The 27670-nt window shown below is 40.4% G+C and overlaps 1 protein-coding gene across 4 annotated transcripts in view; it reads left to right on the top strand.

The window, feature by feature from the left end:
* LOC133620373 (transducin-like enhancer protein 4) overlaps positions 1–27670 on the top strand; it is a 107905-nt gene that overhangs the window by 46008 nt on the left and 34227 nt on the right. For 2 of the 4 annotated variants that reach the window (XM_061981827.1, XM_061981825.1), the window contains exons 6-8: positions 10350–10424; positions 13895–14096; positions 14400–14416. In XM_061981827.1, coding sequence (XP_061837811.1) covers positions 10350–10424; positions 13895–14096; positions 14400–14416 — 294 coding nt within the window. The remainder of the gene's footprint in view (positions 1–10349; positions 10425–13894; positions 14097–14399; positions 14417–27670) is intronic. The other 2 variants (XM_061981826.1, XM_061981828.1) reach the window with 2 other exon arrangements.

Here is a 27670-nt window from a genome sequence, read left to right as displayed (position 1 = left end):
AGTTCTGAATAGTGCTCTACCCATCTGTCCATCTGCTTGCCCTTATCCGTGATAACTTCCCCACTGGTGGTCTTTAGGGGGGCTGTTTTGCTCTGTGTTGGGCCCAGAGCAGTCTTGATGCCCTCGTACATCCCCCTGATGTTACCTGAGGTAGCTGCAGACTGGATGGATTTACTGAGTTGTTGCCAGTATTCATTGGCACAATGTCTTGCAGTCTGTTGCACTTTGCTTCTTGTAGTTTTCAGTGCTTGCAGGGACTTCTCATTTGGGGAGCGTTTGTATTCAGCGAGGGCAGCACGCTTTGCTTCAATGACGGGGTCATCTCGCTGGACTTGGCAAAAAACTAGTCGTTGTTTTTGAAGATCTTCCTCCCAAAAGTTGCAAGGGCTGTTTTCTGAATGGCCTCCCTGAGGTGGCCCCATTTCTCGGAGGCGGAGTAGTGCTGGTGTTCTTCAGATAGGATGTTGTTGAGAGACTTGGCAAACTCTTCTACTTTCTCTGGAAGATGCATGCTGGTGGAATCAATGCGGGGCTTGCCTTTCTGTTTGGAGTTGTGAAACATTTTTGGTTGTAGCCTGATCTTGCAACAGACGAGTGAATGGTCGGCGTCGCAGTCTGTGCTGTGGTAACTACGAGTAACGAGCACAAACTTGAGGCTGGCTTGTCGGATCAGGATCATGTCTAGCTGATGCCAATGCTTTGAGCGGGGATGGCGCCATGTCACTTTGTGCTGTGGTTTCGTCTGAAAGTAGGAGTTGGTCACGCAAAGGTTATGGTAGGAACAGAACTCCAGTAGCCGTTGCACGTTCTCATTGACCTTGCCAACTCCGAAGTGTCCAAGACAGGAAGGCCATGAGTCATGGTCAGCATCCACTCTTGCATTGAAGTCACCAAGGATGATGAGATCTTCCTTGGGGGGAATGTTCTTGATGACGTCATTCAAGTTGGCATAGAATTTATCCTTAACTTTTGCTGTAGACATTAGAGTGGGAGCATATGCGCAGACTAGGGTCACTGGGACATCAGAGGTGTGGAGGTGGAGTGTCATCAGGCGTTCGGATCCTTTGTCTCCTGGTTCAACCATCTTTGACAAGGTGTTCCTGACAGCGAATCCAACTCCATGCTCTCTGCGGTCTCCGGCACTCTTTCCTTGCCAGAAGAAGGTAAAGTCTTTCGCCTTGAGGGTTCCCGAGTCGGCTCGGCGGGTCTCTTGCAATGCAGCTATGTCTACCTGGAGTCTCAGTAGCTCATTGTTAATGGCAGCCGTTTTTCTAGCATCACTGATGTCTTGGAGATCGTTTGAGTGTCCGGGTGTCATAGTTCGGACATTCCAGCTTCCCAGTTTTAGGATTGGGCGCCTGTTTTTCATACTTTGTTTCTTGCTTGGTGCAGGTATTGCAGTCTGCTTGTCGGTTTTTTCCTAATCCCTATGTACCCAATGAGGAAGGCAGACTGTGGCGGGACAGCACCTAATTGGCTGGGGGCTGCCCAGTTTAAGGCGGGCAATAGCTGTCCAATGAAATTCAAGGATCTCTCCCACCGTCGAAAGCAACTCCTGGCGCTATGCTCTACGCCAATCGAGCATTGTAGCTTATAACCGACTGTTGCTTCCCGTTGTTGTTTCCACGCTATGACACAAGGCTGGAGTGACCTCTCCAGGGCGCAAGCCAGGACAGAGTAGTATGGAGGTCAAGCTGTTGCCTATGCAGCAGGACCCCCCTCTTCACACTGATGATGGATCCAAAGGAGCAGCAAGAGCTGGTAAAATTTGGCACCAACATTGTTGCAGGAGTTGCCAGTGCACCGCTGTAGTCAGCAGTGGACCACCTTAGGGACTCCGTCTCCGGATTTTTCCTCAGGGTTTACTCCCGAAGCCTTCCCCTAGAAAGGTATGCCACAAGGCAGGGGCGGTTTTGGATCGGAGTTTACCTTCTTCTAGGAGAAGGTAAATGAACAAGTGGATTAATAGTCAATTTTTACAGTTTGTCCTTCATAATTTTGACAAAATAATAGAATGATAAATGACACAATATGTTACTGCATACGTCAGCAGACAAATTAGGAGCCTTTGTTTGTTTACTTACTACTAAAAGACTTACAACTAGTCACATCCGGTTGCAGACTAAACAACGGCTCAAGGAAACAATAACTCAAGCAGGTCTTAGGGTGTAAGTAATGTTGCAATTTTCAAAGCAAGTATTTTTGATAGAAAATGTTTGAATAAAAGTAAAGTTCCACTCTTCCAAAATGCACGTGCTTGATGCTAATTTATATTAGATTTGCCATAGACAGGCTACTACTAGCACTAACATTTTTACATGGCGATTTTAACACCTCCAAATTTGGTAATGAAAACTAATATGAATGTTACAATCAAACAGCTGGTGTGTCATAAGCACAGTACTTGCAGTATAAACACTTGTAGGGCACAACATAACACATTCAGCTTCCTAGAAAAGATACTTCCTATTTAGACAACGTACAATAGATAGCTCTTACAGTACTGCGAGCTAATGTCTTGGAAGTGCAACTGCACTGCAAATGAGAAACAAATGTAATCAGAAACAAGATATAACAACTGGACAGCACAGTTATCATAAATAAATGATAAATGGGTTGTACTTGTATAGCGCTTTTCTACCTTGAAGGTACTCAAAGCGCTTTGACACTACTTCCACATTTACCCATTCACACACACATTCACACACTGATGGAGGGAGCTGCCATGCAAGGCGCTAACCAGCACCCATCAGGAGCAAGGGTGAAGTGTCTTGCTCAGGACACAACGGACATGACGAGGTTGGTACTAGGTGGGGATTGAACCAGGGACCCTCGGGTCGCGCACGGCCATTCTTCCACTGCGCCACGCCATCATCATCAGTTTGTTTTTAAATGTTACTTAAAAAACAAACTGTAGTTATCAAACAATTAAAATGTATTAACACACACACCAAAGTATCGAAAATTGGTAACGTTGTGTATCGATTCCCAGGTACCGTATCAATTCAAACGTGAACGGTACCCATTCCTAGTTGTGTCATTGTGTCATAGTCGTGCATCCAACAGAGATTATAAAACATATCAGTTTCATTTCAATCACAAAAAAACCACAAAAATTTGGACATTTTGTGTATTGGTAGTCGATTTAATTAGATTCTGATTCTTTGTTTGACAGTTCAATTCAGAATCATTTCGGAATTCAGCACTTGTTGAATCAAACAAATTCTCGCAATATATTATTTAGTATATGAATTATGATAAAACCTTTTTTCAAAACAAGTTACAAAATGTCCTCATGGCTGCTGATGCTAATACATGACGTATATGCGCGTGTAGGCGTGCATCCATCCATCCATTTTCTGCAGATGGCCGAAAAAAACGTCTTTTTAAAAATCGATTCTTGAAATTTTTGAATCTATTCAAAATCCAGTTGTGTGCCGTCAGGGCCAGCTAGGCTTTCTTTGCTGGCTTAACATAACCACAAATCGTGATCATAATTAAAGATAAAAACATTTTTTAATTTACTTTCCCAAAATATCTAAAAGTATTCATATTCTCTTCATGTCATATTATGCTCCTTCCAGTGCTGTTGTTTTTAGGTTAGAGTTTGTATCCAATCAGAATTCACCTAGCTTATGTTGCCATGCTGTACCAAATCTGCCTGGACCCTTCAGAATCAACAATGTGGGCGTCTGTGCGCTGTAAGTGAACGGGCACATACAGTTGATAGATAATTGCGATAGCCAATCAGATCACGAGTTGTTGTCAGTAAGGCCTTCTAGCTTGCCTCACGTTAAACGTGACATTTACGCGTCCTGTGATTGGATACTCACCGGGACTGTTAGCGGATGAATTTGAAAACACCGACCGTTACGAAAGCCAATCAGATCACAAGAAACGCACGGCCCGCCACTGTCAAAATCATAATATATAAAAATGGCAACTCAAAATGTGAATTTTTTCCAGCAATCCTAGTATTATTGTTAAACTGCGGTAAAGCTCCTAATGGTTAGTATTACCGTTTTAAATTAAAATTATCTTAAAAACGTTACGGATAAACCCAATTCGATAAACAAGGCACGCTTGCAGCTAATGGCTTCTTAGCTTTAAGCTTTTAACTTTAACATGAATACAAGAGACATAATGTATTTTCCAATTAAGAAACATCATACTTTAACCTAAACATGCATAAACACATGATTGTCTGAACAACTAAGATATTCAAATGTGTACATTAAACCTACAGACTTACAATAGAGTGATAGACCCACAGTAAACACGGCAGAATATTATATTACAGGAAGTAAACACTCGTGATGTCACATAAACCAGACATGCAGCAATCGTTTTGCCTTTGTCATTAAAAAACCTTTACAAATTAATGGAAGAAGATAAGAGAGGGACAAGCGGTAGAAAATGGATGGATGGATAAGCATACAGCATGTCAAAAATAATAATTAGGCTCTTGGAAGTAACAACAATATTTCATGTTTTGTTTGCAGAGGAAAGTATATTTAATTTTTTTCTTAAATATAACTTGGTTGAAATACTTTTAGTGTGTATGTACTTTTTGAGCATATTCAAAAATGGGACACAAATATATATTTCCTTATGATGGAATTATGCACATGATTTGCCATGACAGTGTTATATCATAAACAATAGGAGGATGCCCAGTGGTGTGCATTGTGGTTGTCTACAACCATGCATCCATAGAATAGTGGGGGGAGGGGTGGGGGGTTAATTCTAAAGTAGCTGCAGTTTACAATGGTATTTCCCCTTCTCATGTAGCTAAATAACACACATTATGAAAACACATAATAGTCCATTTCAAGCACTAGAATGTCCATACAGTTAAAGGAACACATTTTGGCAGTATCAATAGTAAACATTATGTTTCTCTGTATAGGTTTTACAGAACAATCATTATATTACAAACCCCGTTTCCATATGAGTTGCAAAATTGTCTTAGATGTAAATATAAACGCAATACAATGATTTCAAATCATTTTCAACCCATATTCAGTTGAATATGCTACAAAGACAACACATTTGATATTCAAACTGATAAACATTTTTTTTTTTTTGCAAATAATCATTAACTTTAGAATTTGATGCCAGCAACACGTGACAAAGAAGTTGGGAAAGGTGGCAGTAAATACTGATAAAGTTGAGGAATGCTCATCAAACACATTTTTGGAACATCCCACAGGTGAACAGGCAAATTGGGAACAGGTGGGTGCCATGATTAGGTATAAAAGTATCAGTCATTCACAAACAAGGATGGGGCGAGGGTCACCACTTTGTCAATAAATGCGTGAGCAAATTTTTGAACAGTTTAAGAAAAACCTTTCTCAACCAGCTATTGCAAGGAATTTAGGGATTTCACCATCTACGGTTCGTAGTATCATCAAAGGGTTCAGATAATCTGGAGAAATCACTGCACGTAAGCAGCTAAGCCCTTGACCATCGATCCCTCAGGCTGTACTGCATCAACAAGCGACATCATTGTGTAAAGGATATCACCAAATGGACTCAGGAACACTTCAGAAACCCACTGTCAGTAACTACAGTTGGTCGCTACATCTGTAAGTGCAAGTTAAAACTCTCCTATGCAAGGCGAAAACCGTTTATCAACAACACCCAGAAACGCCTTTAGCTTCGCTGGGCCTGAGCTCATCTAAGATGGACTGATACAAAGTGGAAAAGTGTTCTGTGGTCTGACGAGTCCACATTTCAAATTGTTTTTAGAAACTGTGGACGTCGTGTCCTCCGGACCAAAGAGGAAAAGAACCATCCGGATTGTTATGGGCGCAAAGTTGAAAAGCCAGCATCTGTGATGGTATGGGGGTGTATTAGTGCCCAAGACATAGGTAACTTACACATCTGTGAAGGCGCCATTAATGCTGAAAGGTACATACAGGTTTTGGAGCAACATATGTTGCCATCCAAGCAACGTTACCATGGACCCCCCTGCTTATTTCAGCAAGACAATGTCAAGCCACGTGTTACATCAACGTGGCTTCATAGTAAAAGAGTGCGGGTACTAGACTGGCCTGCCTGTAGTCCAGACCTGTCTCCCATTGAAAATGTGTGGCGCATTATGAAGCCTAAAATACCACAGCGGAGACCCCCGGACTGTTGAACAACTTAAGCTGTACATCAAGCAAGAATGGGAAAGAATTCCACCTGAGAAGCTTAAAAAATGTGTCTCCTCAGTTCCCAAACGTTTACTGAGTGTTGTTAAAAGGAAAGGCCATGTAACACAGTGGTGAACATGCCCTTTCCCAACTACGTTGGCACGTGTTGCAGCCATGAAATTCTAAGTCAATTATTATTTGCAAAAAAAAAAAAAAAAAGTTTATGAGTTTGAACATCAAATATCTTGTCTTTGTAGTGCATTCAATTGAGTATGGGTTGAAAAGGATTTGCAAATCATTGTATTCCGTTTATATTTACATCTAACTCAATTTCCCAACTCATATGGAAACGGGGTTTTTACAACAGAGCAGTTATTTGTCGTCCATGGGGTATAATTTGTAATAATGATTTTCATCACGTTGTGTTTTTGCACAGGTAGGCTAGGCGTTGCAGCTACACACATCTTTGTTTCCCACCTGATAAGCGCTTTCATCTCTGGCCTACTTTTAAATCTCCCACTCTCCATCTGGATCTTCCCTTCTCTCTCTTTGTACCCTCAGTAGGACTTTGTAGAGTTTGCTTCATCTTTGTTTATGTCTCCGTCTGGCTTTCTTCACGTTCAAGAGTTTTTTTTTTAAGTTGCTAGTTTCTTTCTCCCATAGCAAAAAGCTTCATTAATGGACATCCATTAATTAAGTTTTTGCTATGGGAGAAAGTTGCTTGCTTTTGGGACTCTTTTTACTTGATGTGAACTGGACCAATTTCCTCTTGCGCGGTTAGTTGTATAAAATACAGAATACGTAGGGATAGGTAGCGTTTACATTTGAACCAATAATACCAAATCAATACTTTAAAAATGGTGCTTAAATGGTGCCCCAACATTGAAAAACATTGAAAACATAAAATTTTTTGTTAAAAAAAATACATATTTTTATTGAATTGTGTGACATTGAAGTTGAACAGGCTAGTAATGTAAATATTAAACTTCAGTTTTGTAAATTAAATGATTAAAATAAAATTCACAACACATTTTCATGAATACCGGGTTCCAGTCCAGATAGGATTTCATGGGATTACTATTTGCCATTACCGTAATTTCCAGACTATAGAGCACACCAGTATATAAGCCGCACCAACTAAATGCTAGAAGAAAAAAATATTTATTCCATATATTAGCCGCAGATGTATATGTTGTGAAATGAGTTATTTACACAGAAAGATTTTATAAATGTTTATTTACATTTATTTTGTAAATGGCGGTATAGCTCGGTTGGTAGAGTGGCCGTGCCAGCAACTTGAGGGTTCCAGGTTCGATCCCCGCTTCAGCCATCCTAGTCACTGCCGTTGTGTCCTTGGGCAAGACACTTTACCCACCTGCTCCCATTGCCACCCACACTGGTTTAAATGTAACTTAGCGTTTTGAGTCACTAGAGAAAAAGCGCTATATAAATATAATTCACTTCACTTCACAATTTACATATCTTTAATTGTTTTCAAACGATGCCTGTAACACTGCGGTAAAACGGCTGATCCAACAAAACAGAAGTCAACGTCATGGACCCACTAGCTGCGGAAGCTAGCTCTCCAATTAGCTAAACAGATTCAATAACTCCACGGTGACGTTTTGGTGAATTTACTGAGGAGTTTGTGAAAATAAAAACAATACAAAAATAATTAAATTTTAAAATAATACAAACACAGTAGTCGGAGCCAGGACTGGTGAGTTCGTAAAATATTATTTTCACCAGTTTTCTTCTCATTTGTCAACTATTTATTTAGCAACCGTCTATTTTGGCGAAACATTATGACGCGTATTGCTTTATGCTGACGTATTAGTCGGATGAGCGCGACCCGATTGTTAAGACCGCAGTCCCATCGCATGCATATCATATTTGTAGCCGCATACGAAAGAGGCCTCTGTCGGATTTGAAAGATTCGGACTGTACTGTTCACATTCACATGAAAAGATTCGATACAAGTCACATAGGGGCAGAAAATTTGAAATTGACCCACAGTGTGAACAAAGCCTTAGTGATGTGCCTTGTTTGAAAAATGAACATTTATTACAAATGTACTCGTTGCGATTCCGTTGCGCCCCGGTGTGTAATTCCATGCAATGGCACCACAATGAAAGTGATTTTTTTTAATCTACCCCTTGTTCATATTATTGTTCTCTCTTCCCATTATGTGTGCCTCTTTATACAAAATATTAAAAAAAACATTTAAATATCACAACATGTGACGTCGCAGAAGAACCGTTAAAATTGCAAGTACAGGAAGTGACACAGTCCGTAGGCATGCGTGGACAGATCGTGTCTTCCGGTACCGACCGTTTAGCGACATGACTAACCCTCTCAATGAGGCATTTATGTCTACTGTCATTTTCTGGAAGTTGGAGTAGGGCTGTTTTCAAAGTCTGAGATGGGCTTCCACTGGGACTTGCACATTGTACGACAAGAAGGTAAATCGAGTCTGGGGTGGTTATTAAAGGCCAAAAAATATGCTTCAGTAAATATTTTTTTCAGAAAGGAGCACTCTAAGCCCAGCAGGCACAAAACAATAAAACAATGTTTAGAACTTGTTGAGAACGCTTAATCAATGATGATTTTTGACGTTGATTTGACCGTTAAATTGTGGTAATTTCCCAACCAATATTCTACAACAGAAATACAACATTCAAACAACATATTTGACGACGAGTATTCAATGTCAGGTTGTGACGTTGATTTTGACCATTGAAATGTGGTCATTTCCCAACCAATATTCTACAACACAAATACAACGTTGAAACAACATGCTTTTTGACAACGTTTATTCAATTTCAGATTGTGACGTTGATTTGACTATTGAATTTTGGTCATTTCCCAACCAATATTCTACAACATAAATACAACATTCAAACAACATATTTGACGACGTTCAGTCAATGTCAGCTTGTGACGTTGATTTGACCATTGAAATTTGTACATTTCCCAACCAATATTCTACAACACAAATACAACATTGAAACAACATGCTGTTTGACGACGTTCATTCAATGTCAGGTTGTGACGTTGATTTGATCGTTGAATTTTGGTCATTTCCCAAACAATATTCTACAACATAAATACTACGATGAAACAACATGCATTTTGACAAAGTTTATTCCATGTTAGGTTGTGACGTTGATTTGACCATTAAAATTTGATCATTTCCCAATCAATATTCTACAACACAAATACAACGTTGAAACAACATGCATTTTGATGATGTTTATTCAATGTCAGGTTGTGATGTTGATTTGACCGCTGAAATTTGGTAATTTCCCAAACAATATTCTACAACATAAATACAACGTTGAAACAACATGCATTTTGATGATGTTTATTCAATGTCAGGTTGTGATGTTGATTTGACTGCTGAAATTTGGTAATTTCCCAAACAATATTCTACAACATAAATACAACGTTGAAACAACATGCTTTTTGGAGACCTTTATTCAATGTCAGGTTGTGACGTTGATTTGACCATTGAAATGTGGTCATTTCACAAACAATATTCTACAACATAAATACAATGTTGAAAAAACATGCTTTTGGACGACGTTTATTCAATGTCAGGTTATGACGTTGATTTGCCCACTGAATTTTGGGCATTTCCCAAACTATATTCTACAACACAAATACAATGTTGAAACAACTTGCTTTTTGACGACATTTATTCAATGTCAGGTTGTGACGTTGATTTGATCATTGAAATTTGGTCATTTCCCAACCAATATTCTACAACACAAATACAACGTTGAAACAACATGCTTTTTGACCACGTTTATTCAATGTCAGGTTGTGACGTTGATTTGACCATTGGAATTTGGTCATTTCCTAACCAACAACGTGGATCCAGCGTTAGACATCAACGTTGACTCAGTTTACAAATACAACTATTTTGCAACGTTGTTTCAAAGTCAGTTTTAAAGGACATGTATGTAAAATCAACGTTGTATCAATGTCTTGTGCCTGCTGGGAAGTTAGTCTCACTGTGCCACACTTTATGAACTCTTAGTAGTTACAGTCCATTGATCCACTAATAGAAGAGCTCATTTACAGTAAGTTGCAACCCTATGCATTAATGCTCAGAGTAATTAGGAGCTTTGTAGATAGAGACCACAACATTTTCAACCTTCTCTGTCAACCTTATGCGGAACATTAATTCCCGATTTTGTGTCTCAGCATCAGCAGCAGGTGGTGCAAGCAGTGGAGAGGGCCAAGCAGGTCACCATGGCTGAACTCAACGCTATCATTGGAGTGGGTGTTCGTCTTTCTCGCACGCAAACGTCATTTTTCTTCTGCAAAATATTTTGTTCTATTATAGTTACCGGTATACTTAAATTCAAGTTTCAGTCACATGCAGTGGTACCTCAGTTTTTGTACACCCCACTTTTTGTTGTATTCTGTTTAGAGATGGGATTTATGGCTCTTTGAAGGAAGCTAGGTCTTGAGGAGCTGTCCCTTTCAAAGAGACGTTCAAAAAACTGGCACATTACTAGTTATCTTTTTTCTTAAATCAGGACCCAATCACCAGTAGCAGTTATAAGATAATGCGGCTCGATATATTAAAATTTGCACCACTATTACTGTATTAATGGGAATGATTTTAAAAATATGTATACAGTACAAAATTGTACTACCATACCTGGTGTGCGTACACTTAAACTACTTAACATCAGAAGAATAAACCTGAAAAGGGAATTCTACGTTTCTTTGACTCGGAAACAGTTCGTAACTGTAAATCAGTTCTCGTTCACTTAACAGAGCAGTTCAAAAGTCTCGATTTGTTTGTAAACGTCACATCTCTAATTTATTTTTCGACAAACTAATCCGTTGCCCCCGCATATTCCGCCAAAACCAAGAACCTTATGCATTGGTGACTCAATCTTGTCGTGTTGTGTCTTTATCACAAAACATGCCCGTGTTGGACTGACTCAACTTCTCCCAGCCCCTTCGCTTCTCTATGATGTCATCTTTAGTTAACCCTGTAGTACTTCGTTAACACAGCGTGTAAACAGATTGTGCAAACAATAAAATTGGGTGCACTGTCAGTGGGCGTGTTGCATGTGATTTACGAAGACTGTGTGTGCTATTCATAACTGGTGCAGACCGCCTTATTTTAAATTTGCATGTACTAACGGGTCTTTCACCACAGAGACACTCGATCATTTTACTGCACATTCATGTTATCATACCCGTTTTGATGTGTTTTTAAAAAAAGCAAAAGACATGTACCACTTTTTATGGGCATTTCAGAAACCAGCTGTCCTGACTTGTGTGGTGCATCTACAATGAAACCCACTTTCTTTTATTTCAATGCGCTCTTAGGAGCTGGCTGCGGCACTGACTGTGAGTGTGAAGAAGAATATGCAAGAAAATGCACATTGCAAGTAGTTATTTTCACATAGGAAATATATTAGTAATATTATCTTATATATGAAAAAACATAATAAACAAAACGTCATCAACAACAATGCTAATCAAGCAGACTTTGTGAGAGCCAACGACGATTATTTTGGGAAAAATTATGATCCAGAAACGTATATTTTTGAGCCCGAACACAAAGAGGATGAGCAATAAGTTTTGGGAAAATTAACCAAGTGCTAAATGGAAGCAGCTTTATTGTAACACAATAGCATTGCTATGTGCTAAACATAAAAACCAATCATAATAAACCATAATACAAAAAGCACTAACTGTACAATTTCCACTCTTGCTGGGATCTCGACTGGCGGGTCATTCGCATAATTCCGTTTAGATGAAGTTTCACTTGCAATCCTCATGAAGAGTTAAAAAGAAAAAGTTGTCGCAACTCGCGTCTTTTTTTACCATCTCGGGGTGTGTGAAAGTGGACCAGCCTGTCGGTCCGTGGCCACATTTATCTACTACCAGATGACAGATGCATGAATTATAATCTAGAATTGACTATGAGCAAGTGAGACGAAGCAAAAACCAGCCGTGTGTCAGTGTGTCAACAATAGCAACGTAAGCTAGCATTAGCTCACTGCTATCAATGCACCGCTAAAATAGTCAGTCTGCGTTAGCGTTAATAATAACAATATCACTCATATTTAGTTAATTTTCAAGTCAAGACATGTAAATGGAGTATTGTTGGCGCTTTCTGGATGTTTTTTAGAGGGTATAATGGGCGCCAAATAAGACCCTTGGTCTGTTGACTTAATTGTTAGCTATTTACTTATGATTTCGAATGCATAGATAATAATAATAATAATGGATTAGATTTATATAGCGCTTTTCTAGACACTCAAAGCGCTTCACAGAGAAGTGAGAACCCATCATTCATTCACACCTGGTGGTGATAAGATACTTTCGTAGCCACAGATGCCCTGGGGTAGACTGACAGAAGCGTGGCTGCCAGTTTGCGCCTACAGCCCCTCCGACCACCACCTATCATTCATCATTCATTCACCAGTGTGAGCGGCACTGGGGGAAAGGGAGTAGTGTCCTGCCCAAGGACACAACGGCAGAAATTTGTATGGTAAGAGGCGGGGAGCGAACCTGCAACCCTCAGGTTTCTGACACGGGCGCTCTACCCACTATGCCATGCCGCCCCAAAAAAACCAAGCATATGTGTTCTTGTTTTACATAAGGATTGTGAATGATAAACAGCACATCTCTTTAACATTTTTGCGTACTTCCAGTATGACTGATCTAATAATACGGTCAGAGTGCAGAAGTGTTACTCCATTGACGTAGTATCTATGGGAATTGTTGAAGATATTCAAAGCGGAATATTCAAAATGGCAGACTGAATTTATGGTATTTCGTGATGTTTCGCTGGTATTTTCACATACTTTGCAGATTTTAAATAAAATTGGATACGGTTCAATGGATACAATGAAACACAATTAAGCATATAAAGTAAACGTGTTTTTCCACTCTACTGATACTTTAAGTCATCCAGCAGCGATAAAATTATAAAAGCTGAATAGACGATCGGCATAATTTGTATTTATTTTTCACAGTCCAAATATGAGTGTTTACACTCACACGTAGGACGGAGGTTTCTCTGTCCATCTTCTGTCTTTGCAGCGCGAGCACCGAGTGTGTGTCAGTTTGTACACACTTTTCAGAAGTGCTAAATAAAATGCAAAATAGTGCTCGCAAAACGGTGATGAGTATTGCTAAATCACATTGCGCGTGCTAAATAGTATATATTTACATAATCTCCTCCCAGTATTGTAGGCGTTTTGAGATCAGCATATGTTTTGCATATCACTTAACAGACACAATCCTCTTTGCACACGTCTAGTAGATCAGCTTTGCGTGTGTTGTCAAGTTGGCACGTGTTTTAGTACACGCAAATCTTTATTAAATCAGGCCCTCAGTCTTTTTTTTTTTTGCCTACGGCTGATGAGTACGCCGCCATGGGGGCCAAAAACATTTGCAAGTGTTAACACATATATGAAATGTTTTATAGCATCTGGAACTGTTTAATTGGATGTACATAATTTGTTGTGGGAAGAACTTAGTTTTTAGAAAGGATTACTAACGAGAACCGATGTGCCGCTGTATGTTAAGTTATCTGTTCTTCCGTTTCCATATTTATTTAAATGTAGCATTAACATGATGTGTGTGTGTGTGCGCGTGTGTGTGCTCGGGTTTGTGTGTGTGTGTGTGTGTGTGTGTGTGTGTGTGTGTGTGTGTGTGTGTGTGTGTGTGTGTGTGTGTGTGTGTGTGTGTGTGTGTGTGTGTGTGTGCTGCAGCAGCAACAGCTCCAAGCTCAGCACCTCTCCCACAGCCACGCCATCCCTGTCCCGCTCACGCCTCACCCAGCAGGTCTTCAGCCCCCCCTGGGCCCTGGCGCCGGTACTGCCAGCCTGCTGGCGCTCTCCTCTGCCCTGGGTCATCAGCTGCCCCTCAAAGACGAGAGGAAACACCAGGACAGCGCCGAAGAACACCCAAGAGGTAGGACACTTTCCTCCGTACTGTACTGTCGTTGATTTTGACATAGTGTGTGAAACAGGCGCTCAGTTATCTAACTCGTGTGCAAACACATTTGGCAGAAGATTAGAATGCATTAAGATGGTCTAGGTTTACCATGTTCGCCAGATGCATGTTTACCATTTTAATGAGCTGATGTTGATTCAAGGCAAACAGTTAATGAAGTTCTAGTGTTACCTCGTGTTGCATCAGATGATGTGTGTGTGTGTTGGACTTAATTATGCTACTCATTTGAAATGTTTCTGTTTCCTTTCTCCTGCCTCACAGAGAGAGACTCAACTAAGGTATGTCCTCTGTCTTACAATCCGAAAATGTCTTTTATTAAACAGTCCCTCCAGGATTTTGTTTAGATTGTCGCAGCCTAAAATGCCTGAATTCGCTGCAACTTGTTCAAAAAGTTGCAGAAAAAGTTGTGATGTTTTGAGTTATCACAGTACAATAAAATAATATCACGATAAACACGTAATCGAATGCGTTCGGATAAAGTGTTCGATAATTCAGAGACCGGAAGCAGCCGAGCAAGGTTGGTTGCATGAAAAAAGGCACTCTGTCTCTGGTAACCGATTAACGCAGGAAGTGATCACGCCACGTAGCGCCATGTTGATGTTTCGCGATTGATTCTTTGCATGGAGTGAAAAAAGAAAGTACAAATTAGTGCAATGAGAGCAAATAAATTGTGGATAAAACAAGAAAAGTCACCACGACATAATGGCAGTTTTTTTTTTTCAAACAGACCGTTGTCAGACCAATGTGGACTATAAATTATGCAAGGTGCTCGTCTCCACCAAGAACGGTAATACCACACGCTCACCTATTGTAGTCACGCTCACCCTTTAGAGCACAGCCTGGCACTAAACCTGCAGAAAATAGTTATTTACATTGTCACACTTTGCACTATTTTGTTACACTTTATTAAGCATTTCTTAAGTATTTCCAATTTTTGCAGCTTCATGTTAAGAAGTTTTTTTTAAGTGTTCAATGTGACTTTAAGAATTTTATATACATTAAGTGTTTTCAATGCTTGTGTTGACATTTCCTTTCCATTGTACTTGAATAGCTGAGGGGATTTTACAAGCAGAGGAAGATTACATTTGAAATATTTTTTTTTACCTTTTTTCTCCTGGTGCTTATTTAAAATATAAATAATTATTGATATCGACTGATATATAACACCTATTTCGTGATACAGTTTTCAGCCGTATTGCCCAGCCCTATTTTAAGGCTTATTTTTTCATAACATTTATTTAATGTCATCCATTTTTTAGTCTTCCTTGATCACAGAATTTCAACATCAACTACAAAACAACAATTTTTTACGTATTTTATACCACATACTTAAAAGTAGACACTAGATGGCAGTAAAAGCACATACTCAGTGTTCTTTGACTACATTTACATTACAGGTCAAAGTGGCCGAAATAGGATTTTTTCTAAATTAAATCTTTTCTATCTGACTGTTTAGATTACAAGTAAAATGTGATCTTTATCAGACTCCAGTCTGAAAGTACACAGGCCCCAGTGTGGCCCCAATGTGGCCTCGACGTCACTTGCATGCGATAAAGTGAAAACAAAGAAAGTTGACCATATTCCATAAATTAACTACTACTAAAAAATAAAATATAAGTAGCCAGACCTTAAAAATAAGTGTTTTTTACGTGAAAATAAATAAAAGTAGTGTATTTTCTGGATTATAGAGCGCACCGGGATATAAACTGTACCCACAAATTTTTAGAAGAACATTTTTTTTCCCATACATTAACCACACCAGACTATAAGCCGCAGATATATAAAGTCGTGGTCAAAAGTTTACATACACTTGTAAAGAACATAATGTCATGGCTGTCTTGAGTTTCCAAAATTTCTACAACTCTTATTTTTTTGTGATAGAGTGATTGAAGCACATACTTTTTTGTCACAAAAAACATTCATAAAGTTTGGTTCGTTTATGAATTTATTATGGGTCTACTGAAAATGTGACCATATGTGCTGGGTCAAAAGTATACATACAGCAATGTTAATATTTGGTTACATGTCCCTTGGCAAGTTTCACTGCAATAAGGCACTTTTGGTAGCCATCTACAAACTTCTGGCAAGCTTCTGGTTGAATTTTTTGAGCACTCCTCTTGACAAAATTTGTGCAGTTCAGCTAAATTTGTTGGTTTTCTGACATGGACTTGTTTCTTCAGCATTGTCCACACATTTAAGTCAGGACCTTGAGAAGGCCATTCTCAAACATTAATTCTAGCCTGATTTAGTCATTCCTTTACCACTTTTGACGTGTGTTTGTCGTCATTGGCCTGTTGGAACACCCAACTGTGCCCAAGACCCAACCTCCGGGCTGATGATTTTAGGTTGTCCTGAAGAATTTGGAGGTAATCCTCCTTGTTCATTGTCCCATTTTCTCTGTAAAGCACTAGTTCCATTGGCAGCAAAACAGGCCCAGAGTATAATACTACCACCACCATGCTTGACGGTAGGCTTTGTAATCCTGGGATTAAAGGCCTCACCTTTTCTCCTCCAAACATATTGCTGGGTATTGTGGCCAAACAGCTCAATTTTTGTTTCATCTGACCACAGAACTTTCCTCCAGAAGGTCTTATCTTTGTCCATGTGATCAGCAGCAAGCTTTAGACGAGCCTTAAGGTGTCACTTCTGGAGCAGTGGCTTCCTTCTTGCATGGTAGCCTCTCATTCCATGGCGATGCAAAACACACTTGGTTGTGGACTCTGACACCTGTGTTCCAGCAGCTTCCAATTCATTGCAGACCTGCTTTTTGGTGGTTCTCGGTTGACTCTTGATCATCCTGACCAATTTTCTCTTAGCAGCAAGTGATAGCTTGCGTTTTCTTCCTGATCGTAGCAGTGACAAAACTGTGCCATGCGCTTTATACTTACGAACAATTGTCTGCACAGTTGCTTTAGGGACCATTAGCTGCTTTGAAATGGTTCCAAGTGACTTTCCTGACTTGTTCAAGTCATTGATTCATTTTTTTCAGATCTGTGCTGAGATCCTTTGACTTTCCCATTGTCGCGTTTGTAACCGAGTCTAATGAATGCATCACATGAGCCCTATTTAAATGGGCTCGGAGAAGTCAACAGATGTCGTCAATCATAATCATTCACAGAATTATAAGAGGCTTTGCCATGAAGTTAATTTGATTTGATTGTAACTTTTCTACATCACCAAAATTGATATGTGTTGCTGTATGTATACTTTGGACCCAGCAGATTTGGTCACATTTTCAGTAGACCCATAATAAATTCATAAAAGAACCTAACTTCATGAATGTTTTTTGTGACCAACAAGTATGTGCTCCAATCACTCTATCATAAAAAAATAAGAGTTGTAGAAATTATTGGAAACTCAAGACAGCCGTGACATTATGTTCTTTATAAGTGTATGTAAACTTTTGATCACGACTGTACATTGTGAAATTAGTTATTTACACAGAAGCATTTTGTAAATGTATATTTACATTCCTTAATTTTTTCCAAACTGTGTCTGTAAAACGGCCGATCAAACAAAACAGACACCATCGTCATGGACCCACGAGCTGCAGAAGCTCGCTCTACTATCTGCTAAACAGACTCAATGACTCCGCAGTGACGTCTTGATGAATGTAAGAAATTGATACAATACAAACAGAATGTCATTGTAAGTTAATAATACTAACAACAACACTTGTAAACGTGTTAGCATAGTATCTAATGCTAACGATGCTAGCTTCATTACATTACCATAGAATGTACAAATATGCATGAAAACACTCCTATAGACATGACTTATTTTTGACGGTTTAGAAAGTAAAAACTGTTTGTTATGCTGTAAAACTTAAAAACACAACATGAATGAAGAATCCATACGAGCAGAAACGCTTTGGACGACAAGAAGACCGAACGCGTTCCCATACATATCAAACTATTTTGCTCCAGACATCATTCTACACGACAAAAAAGATGGAAACTTGGAAAAGCATGGAGGTATACAACTTCTTTGTGTATGGCTGGGTCAAAGAAAATTGTTATCAAGACGTTTACGAGTAGCGTGTTTCATCCGTCTTTATCGAAATATAACTAGAGATGTCAACACTGTGTTTGTGCTGAAAGGTTTTGCTCACATTTGGTTTTTTTTATTCAGACTCGCCGAGTTGGTGCTTTTTAACACACTTGTAGTGTGTGTTTAAGAAATACAAATAATACAAATACTTATATGGGAAATGCTAAACGTTAAAAGTATATCAAACAAACCTTTAACAAAGTGATCACCACAAACTTGTGCGTTCTTGGACTCTGCTCCGTAGGACTGGAGTGCCTGCTACTTTTCTCGTCGTCGTTTAATAAAATCTTGCTCTCTTCTGCCCTCCTCAATTACCTCTTCAGAAAAAAAACGTTTATCCTTTTCGCGATTTGAACGATTTGTACAGTCGAAAACAACACAAGCAAAGGGCAGTTTTTCTTCGAGAAAGGCTAAATGGCACCTCGTACCCATTAAGAACAGAGTTAGCTGTTACGGCAGGGTCGCATGTTAACGCACGGATCGTTTCCCCAAGATGCAGATGGAACTCCGGAGGCAGTGTGCAGGTAGTACAATGATTTATTTACCATAAATCAGTCAGGAAATACAACTCAACAGAAAAGCATGCCAATAACATGTGAAGCTATGGCGAAGCTTAGTCCAAGAACAGGAATCACAAAAGTGTTCAACGTAACTTGTTGCATGAGCAAACAAGACAGCCGGACCAAATGTGGCGAAAGGCAGGAATAAATAGCACTCTGATTAGTGCCCGGGAGCAGGTGAGTGTCCCGAACGCTAATCAGAGGCAGGTGAAAATAATCAGCGCCCATGGCAACTAAGAAACACAAACCCAGGGGTGCTGAAAACAGAAATAAGGGCGTCAAACTAAAATAAATCATGATCCGGGAAACGGATCATGACACAAGCTTGACCACCGGGACGTGAGTCAAACGTGACGTAAAATACAAGTAATAAAGGGTTGATGTGCATGTTTGAGCGCCACTCATTGGAAAAATTCCATTGGCAAAAACAATGCAGATTGGCCAAAACGTGCAGGGAAGTTACGGACATTGGACAAAGTTTTGTGGCCGGTATACTTCGCAGGGATCGGTTGTATTTACATGAACTAGCGTGATGGCGACATTGTGAAATCTTGAAAGGACTCATGACAAAAATAGCTCCATTAAGAGCTCTATTATACTGATGAATATATTAAAACGTATAAATAAGGCACTGAGCATTATTACACAAGAAGCAAGTCTTTCCTGCAGGTAATCAAGTTCGTCTTTTAAGATTTAGCAATGTGCAATTGGAGACACCAAAGAAAGGATGATGGTTAGTGAAGGGAGGAAGCGCCAAAGACAAACATTGCAGCTTGTAGTAATTAGTCCCTTAAGCTGAGCCTTTTCCCAAGGCAAACATTTGGTTTGTCGAATACTCAATGAGCAGATTAGTATTTCTTTATTCCAGCAGCTCTACTCGGCGAACACACACACACACATTTAGCAGGCTGCGTGTTCTCTAATGTTTGGTAGTAGGTGGAAACAGGAGGGATGGTTAATATGTTATCTCCGGCCCCCCTCCATGTAGCCTATCCTCCTCCAAACACACTCGCAGGAGTGGGCGCTGTGATGGCAGCGATTAGGTGTGTGTGTGTGTGCGTGCGTGCGTATGTGAGGTCTTCTGGAATCAGCGGCAAAGATTGGAAGACCAGAATGATGAATGCCTTTCATTAGTGTCCAGTGGGAAAAGGAACACACATACACCAACACACACTCACACACAGGCGCGCGCACTTAGGGATGCTCTTTGACATGGCGGCCAACAGTCACTTCATGAAACCAATAAGCCCCTTGTCAGCGGTCTACGGTTGCCTTGGCAACAGTCCATCGGGTACAGTGTGTGAAATGCACGAGCCTCTGTGGCTTAATGTCCTTGGTGTTAGCGCCTCGCAAGCTGATAACGCTATGTAGGCGTAAATGGCAACACACCACGTGTTGGTTGTGATGTTGTGGTGGTGGTGCGTTCAAGGACTGCAGGTGCTAGGGATTCTCGTTGGGGCTGATAGATAGATTTGTTTTTTCAGGATCATTGACATACTCATAAAAGTGAGTACCGTATTTTCCGGACCATAGGGCGCACTGGACTACAAGGCACACTGCCGATGAGCGGGTCCAGTCAGGTCTATTTTCATATATAAGGCGCACCGGGTTATAGAGCGCATTAAAGGGGTCATATTATTTAAAACAATTTTCTAAATATAAAAGACTTCCTTGTGGTTTACATAACATGTAATGGTGGTTCTTTGGTCAAAATGTTGCATAGATTATGTTTTACAGATCATCTTCAGGTCACTTTCTGACAGTCGCTTCAGGATAAGCCGTTTTGTGGGCGGTCTTATTAACGTGGCTCACATTCGACAGCGTCTTCTACCCGTCATCTTTGTTGTAGCGGTGTAGCGTGCAAGGACGGGAGTGGAAGAAGTGTCAAAAGATGGAGCTAACTGTTTTAAAGACATTCAGACTTTACTTCAATCAATAACGGCGCAGCATCTCCTTATCCGGAAACAACAAAAATGTGTCCTGTGAAAAACCGTCCGACCGGAATTCTCTAATAACTAAAGTTCCTTGGGTGATTAATGCAAACTCACTACACCGGTATGTTTTAGCGCTTTCATGGCGAGTTTACTGACAGATATACAGTAAGAACTTTACACTACTTTATATTAGAAAGGGCAACAGCGGAGGATGAATGTCTTATAACAAGAAGACAGAGAAAAAGAAGAAGCTTATCGACCACGGCGCGCTAATTTTCAGGACTTATGCAGATCCCAAATACAGATCAGCAAGTACCAGAAGGTAAGAAAAGTTGCATATTGCAAAACAAAACGCCAGATAATGTCTTACCTTATACACACACCATAATAATACTCCTATGTTGAAGCACAGTTCAATCAATCAATCAATTGAATTGTCATTGTGATAATAACACTCAAGTCATACCTGTCAACGAGATTTTGTTTGAGATAGATAGATAGATAGATAGATAGATAGTACTTTATTGATTCCTTCAGGAGAGTTCCCTCAGGAAAATTAAAAAGCTTTGTCTAGCGGCATAGAAACTGCATTAATGTGCAGGTTGACCCTAGTTTACATTATCATTGTCAAGAAGATCGTGGTACGAGGGGGTACAATCCATCAAGCGGTGCGGCTTCATAGCTTACCAAAGTCGTACTAAAACATTTTGATAGATTTTTGAGCGCCGTGTGTAATGTTCTATATTTTCAATGGAACATTTAAATTGTTGGTGTTGTTTACTTATTAAATCATATTGCAGTTTACATGTATCTCTTATATGTGACTGCCATCTACTGGTCACACTTATCATTTAACCCTGTACCAAATAAAATAGCTTCAAGGTCGGTAAGCACAACCAAAATTATTCCGTACATTAGGCGCACCGGGTAATAAGGCGCACCGTTGAGTTATGAGAAAATGAAAGGATTTTAAGTGCGCCTTATAGTCCGAAAAATACGGTACACATATTTTCATAAGATAATACTATAGAAATTAAACTTGGATGTATTTTAAAGAGTGATTCTTAGCTGGTGGGTTGAGACCAGAGGAAGGTCGTAAGGTAGCTGTAAATCTTTGGGCACCTAACCAATCGATCCGATTGCTGGGGCGGCGATTTGATTCAGAATCAATTCTCGATTTCACATGGTTCTTGATTCAAACCGATTCTCGTAATGTGTTATTTGGTATGATAATTATAATGAAACTTTTTCAAACGAGTTATAGGTCAGAAAATATATTTCTGGTTGCATGGAGTGAAAAAAAAAGTTTTTCTTATAGAAATAAAAAAAACATTAAAAAAAAAATCAAATTTGGAAAATTATGAATAGATTTAAAGTAGGGATGAATAAGAATCACGATTTGGAAGTGAACCGTTTTTAGTAATGTGCCACTTTTACTCAGTTACATTTACTTAAGTACGTTTTTGGATGAATTGCAATATGTAACATATTTTGGTGATGAAAAACAATACTTTAACTACGTTTCAATCTGATTGCTACATTTATTTATAATCTATTGATTACCGCTTGCAAAGAGAAAGAGACTTCCTCCATCGGGCTCTGTCACATGACTCCCTTTTACCAATCCAACGACGCCCGGCAGTTTTTTATTGACCATTTCAAGGCTCCAAAGACTTCACATCAAATATACCACTTTGCAAATATTTTGCATATTTTGTGTTTTTGCCATAAAAAAACCAGGGTTTAAAGGGCATAAAAATGTAAACTTTTTATCGACAGATCTGATCTAAATATTTAAGCATTGAAAATGTTTTTTATATATTACTTATTTTTATGACTGAAAACCTTCCAGGTCCCCGGGACCAAGCTTTAGGGGAGCCCTAAAGGTTAAAAAAGATCTATAATAATGGTTTTGAAAATTTATAAATATCAAAATGGCTCCCACGTGCTTTGATTTTTACGTGTGCGGCCCTCAGTGGCAAAAGTTTGGACACGCCTGTTATAGATTTAGTCTCCACTGAAAATGACAACAAGCATCCATTATTGTAGTGTCTTGCAGTTCCTTGGTGCAACTGCTCACACATGGGCATGCAAGAGTAAAATAATCTACCGAAGGGTATTAAACTCTGGGATGTCTCCCTGATGAATGAAAGTGATTGTTTTGATCTGCCTAGCTCGGTCTGACAGTGGGTAGAGTGGGGGTCATCGTGTCTCGTCAGTGGAAATTAATTCTCCCTGATGTTATTGAAAGTACTAATCTCTGGGCTAATTAATGTAATCACAGCGGGGAGCATCAACCTGCTTCGCTGCACTCCCTGACACACACACACGCACACACACGATGAGCAGTAAAATGTAAACATGTACAAGTGCTACACACACACACACACACACACACACACACACACACACACACACACACACACACACACACACGCACACACACACAAGAAGAATCCTTGTCATCAACACTTGCATCACGGCAAAGGGCAGCAGAAAGGTTGCAAGCGTGAGTTAGCGGAAAGGTCGAGTTAAAGGTCCTGCTTCTTTTCTCTTCTGTCTGTTGCTTGTCTGCCGGCGAAGCAGAGCTTCCCGATGAGACGCAATTGATGGGTGATAAGTGATCAGGACGGGTGGCCATTTTTACAGTTTTCTGCAGTAAAACTATTCAAATGCACCGGGCACTTTTCTTTCATTGAGTCCAAACATAATTGCATATTGTTGTTTTCACCTTCACACAACTCCCACTTTTTAATACAACCTTTTCCAACCTTTTTTCTTTCGATTGCTTCTCCCACTTTTTTCAACTGATTTCCAACATCAAAACATTCCACTTCACGCTATTTATTTTTCATGTCCTGGATTCCTCACTTTTACAGGGGTTTCAAACTAATTTTAGCCGCATAGAGGAAAATCTGTGCACACGCGCGCCGGACTATTAAAATTATGGCTTTAAAACTAAAAAAATAAAGACAACTTCACATTGTTTTCTTTGTGTCACTTTGGCCAAAAATAAAACAAACACATTCTGAAAATATTACAATAAAAATATAGAAAAAATACTGGCAGCGGTTAAGTTTAGATCCATGAAGGAAAGGCGAAAACGAATTAATTTTTATAACGGAATACATGCATAAATATTTGTTTTCTTTTGTATTATTTTTTTAATGAATTAAGTAACGTTTATGACAACCTTTTTCCAAAACACAATATAGAATGTGAGATATAACAGGATAATGTATACATTTATCATTTGTTTTCAAAACGCTTACAAAAAAGTGGGACCCCAAAAATGTACTATGGGACCCCATTGTAATGACTTGATGGGGTCCCTGGGACCCCATTTTGAAATTTCCTAGCGCCAACACTGATGGAGTAATAATACGTGCAAAACAGAAGCAGGCAGCTGTGGCCCGCGGGCTGGTTCTAATACTAATCAAATATCCCGGGGCCATAGATCATTCATTTACGGTAGACTTAGACTTAGACTTAGACTTCCTTTTTATTGTCATTCAAATTTGAACTTTACAGCACAGATAAGAACGAAATTTCGTTACATAAGCTCATGGTAGTGCAGGATAAAAAAGCAATAACGTGCATATATAAATAAATAAATATATATAAACATTATATATAATATATATATAAAATAAATAAATATATATAAATAAATAAATAGATTACTGTAGCGATAAATATATTGCACTTTTTCACATGCGTCCACGTTTATGGATGTATGTTATATTGTCTTTTTTATTCCAGCGAGTTAATCCATTTTGGGGGTAGTTGAGGGGATAATTTAATTATGATGCGTTCAAGAGTCTTACGTCTTGAGGGAAGAAGTTGTTACAGAACCTGGAGGTTCTGCTTCAGAGGCTGTGGAACCTCTTTCTAGAGTCCAGCAGTGAAAACAGTCCTTGGTGGGGGTGGGAGGAGTCTTTGCAGATTTTCTGAGCCCTGGTCAGGCAGCGGCTTTTTGCGATCCCCTGGATAGGAGGAAGAGGAGTCCTGATGATCTTTTCCGCCGTCCTCACCACTCTCTAGAGAGACTTCCAGTCTGAGGCACTGCAGGCTCCAGTCCAGACAGAGATGCTGTTGGTCAGCAGGCTCTCTATAGTGCCTCTGTAGAATGTGGTGAGAATGGGGGGAGGGAGCTGTGCTCTTTCCATCCGACGCAGAGCTGAGCTGAGCTCTTTTTACAAGAGCTCCGGTGTGTAGGGACCAGGTTATATTGTCAGTTATCTGCACCCCCAGGAACTTGGTGCTGCTTACTATCTCCACCGCTGTGCCGTTGATGTAGAGTGGAGCATGGCTGGACTGGTGCTTCCTGAAGTCAACGATGATCTCCTTGTTCTTGTTGACATTCAGGACCAGGTTGTTGGTTCTGCAGCAGTCAACCAGATGTTTCACCTCCTCCCTGTAGTCCATGTCGTTGTTGTCACGGATAAGGCCCACTACTGTCGTGTCGTCCGCATACTTCACAATGTGGTTAGTAATGGACCTAGCGCAGCAGTCATGGGTCATCAACGTGAACAGCAGCGGACTCAGGACGCAGCCCTGGGGGGAGCCAGTTACTCAGGGAGATGGCACTGGAGGTGTTCTTGCCCACTCTCACAGATTGGGGTCTGTCTGTGAGGAAGTCAAGCAGCCAGTTGCATAGAGGGGTACTGAATCCAAGGGGGGCCAGTTTGCTCACCAAGTGCTGCGGGATGATGGTGTTGAATGCTGAGCTGAAGTCCAGGAACAACATCCGCACGTGTGTGTCCTTTCCTTCCTGATGTTCTAAGCTCAGGTGGAGTGCAGAGGAAATGGTGTCCTCTGTGGAGCGGTTAGGGCGATAAGCAAACTGGTATGGGTCGAATGTGGGGGGAAGTCTGGAGACAATATATTCCTTTACCAGCCTCTCGAAGCACTTCATTATGATGGGGGTGAGTGCAACGGGGCGATAATCATTGAAGGAGGAGATTGTGGGTTTTTTTGGCACTGGAATGATTGTGGCCGTCTTAAAACATGATGGTACCACAGCCTGGGTCAGCGAGATGTTGAAGATGTCTGTGAGAACCCCAGCCAGCTGGTCTGCACATCCCTTAAGCACCTTGCCCGGAATGTCATCAGGTCCCGGTGCTTTCCGGGGGTTCACTCTTCTCAGGGTTTTCCGGACATCCGCTATATCCAGGTTGAGCGGCTGCTCATCGGGGCGAGGGATGGATTTTCTCGCCGGAGTGGTGTTAAGTGCCTCAAACCTTGCAAAGTAGTTGTTAAGGTCATCTAGGAAGCTGATACTGTTGTCACAGGGATAGGGGGCAGCTTTATAGTCCGTGATGACCTGTATGCCCTGCCACATTCGTCTAGTGTTTGTAGGGTTCTCGAAGAAGTCCTGCACTTTCTGACTGTGAGCACGCTTTGCAACCTTAATGGCACGGTTCAGGTTAGCTCTGGCAGATTTTAATGCCACCATGTCGCCAGACTTGAAAGCCTTGTTCCGAGCCTTCAGCATTGCACGTACCTCACTGTTCATCCAGGGTTTCTCGTTGGCCCGTGTAGGGATGTTCTTGATCACACTGACATCCTCCATGCACTTCTGAATGTATGCGGACACAGACTCTGCATACTCCTCCACACGTGTGCGGTGATTTTCGTTGGCGGCTGCTTTGAACATGTCCCAGTCTGTGGTTTCGAAGCAGTCTTGTCAGAATCAGAATCAGCTTTATTGTCATTACGCAGGGTAACGAGATTGAGGCCATTCCATACAGTGCGATGTGTGCATGCAAGAAAAACAATGTGTAAATATATAGAAATATAAAAAATATAGAAGTGCAATGCTGACATTGCTCCCTCTGGCCAGGTCCTCACCTGCTTCACTGTAGCTTGCTTCCTGATCAGCAGGGGCTTGTATGCAGGAATTAGCATCACAGATAGATGGTCTGAGGAGCCGAGGTGGGGGCGTGGTGCAGCTTTATACGCCTGTTTAATATTACTAAAAACCAAGTCCAGCTTGCTTCCACCTCTGGTTGCAAAATTCACATATTGATGGAAATGAGGGAAAACTGTTTTCATGTTAGCTTGATTAAAATCCCCTGCCACGATGAAAACTCCCTCTGGATATGTAGTTTGCAGTTCATTGATGGAGCAGTACAAAGCATTCAAAGCTTCTTTGGTGTTAGCACTGGGGGTAATGTACACTACTGTGAAGATCATAGCACTGAATTCCCTGGGTAAATAAAATGGCCTGCATTTTATAGATAATAGTTCAAAATCAGAAGAGCAGTGACGTGATACTATCTTCCCATTATTGCACCAGTTATTGTTGACGTATATGCAAACACCACCGCCTCGGGATTTACCAGTGAGAGATTTGCTTCTGTCCGACCGAAACATAGTTAGCCCCTCGATGCTAACTGCCTTGTCCGGAACGGTTGGTTTCAGCCACGTTGCTGTTAGAAATATGGCGCAGCAGTCTCTCATCTCACGTCTTGCATTTAAATCCAGCTTCAGGTAGTCCAGTTTGTTCTCCAGGGAGCGGACGTTTGAAAGCAGGATGGAAGGAAGCGGCGTTCTGTGGGGATTAGCCTTTAGCTTTGTTGTTAGCCCCGCTCGGCATCCCCGCTTCTGCTTCCGATCACACTGCTTACTATTTCCACAGGCCTTGACTTTGACACATTGGTGTTAGTACGTCCACATTTCTTGACCAATTTGAAGTGTTCCAAAGCCAAAATGGTCCTTGCTAATGTTAGTTCATTGCTAGCATACTATCATTTGCAAGCTAGCTTTGAGTCGAATAGCAGGTACCAGAAGGTAAGAAAAGTTGCTTTAGCGTAATATTGTGAAACAAAACAGCAGATAATGTCTGCTAATAGGTGCCATTTTGCGGTCCTTTTACATGCACCATAATAATACTCGTATGTTTAATGCGCCGACTATCCATCAAACGGTGCGACTTCATAGCTTACTGAAGTTGTACGAAAAACATTTTGACAGATTTTTAATG

The sequence above is a fragment of the Nerophis lumbriciformis genome, linkage group LG24 (assembly GCF_033978685.3).
Source record: "Nerophis lumbriciformis linkage group LG24, RoL_Nlum_v2.1, whole genome shotgun sequence".
Classification (NCBI taxonomy): domain Eukaryota; kingdom Metazoa; phylum Chordata; class Actinopteri; order Syngnathiformes; family Syngnathidae; genus Nerophis; species Nerophis lumbriciformis.
The sequence above is the reverse complement of the archived record's forward strand: the minus strand, read 5'-3'. Positions and strand labels throughout refer to the sequence as shown.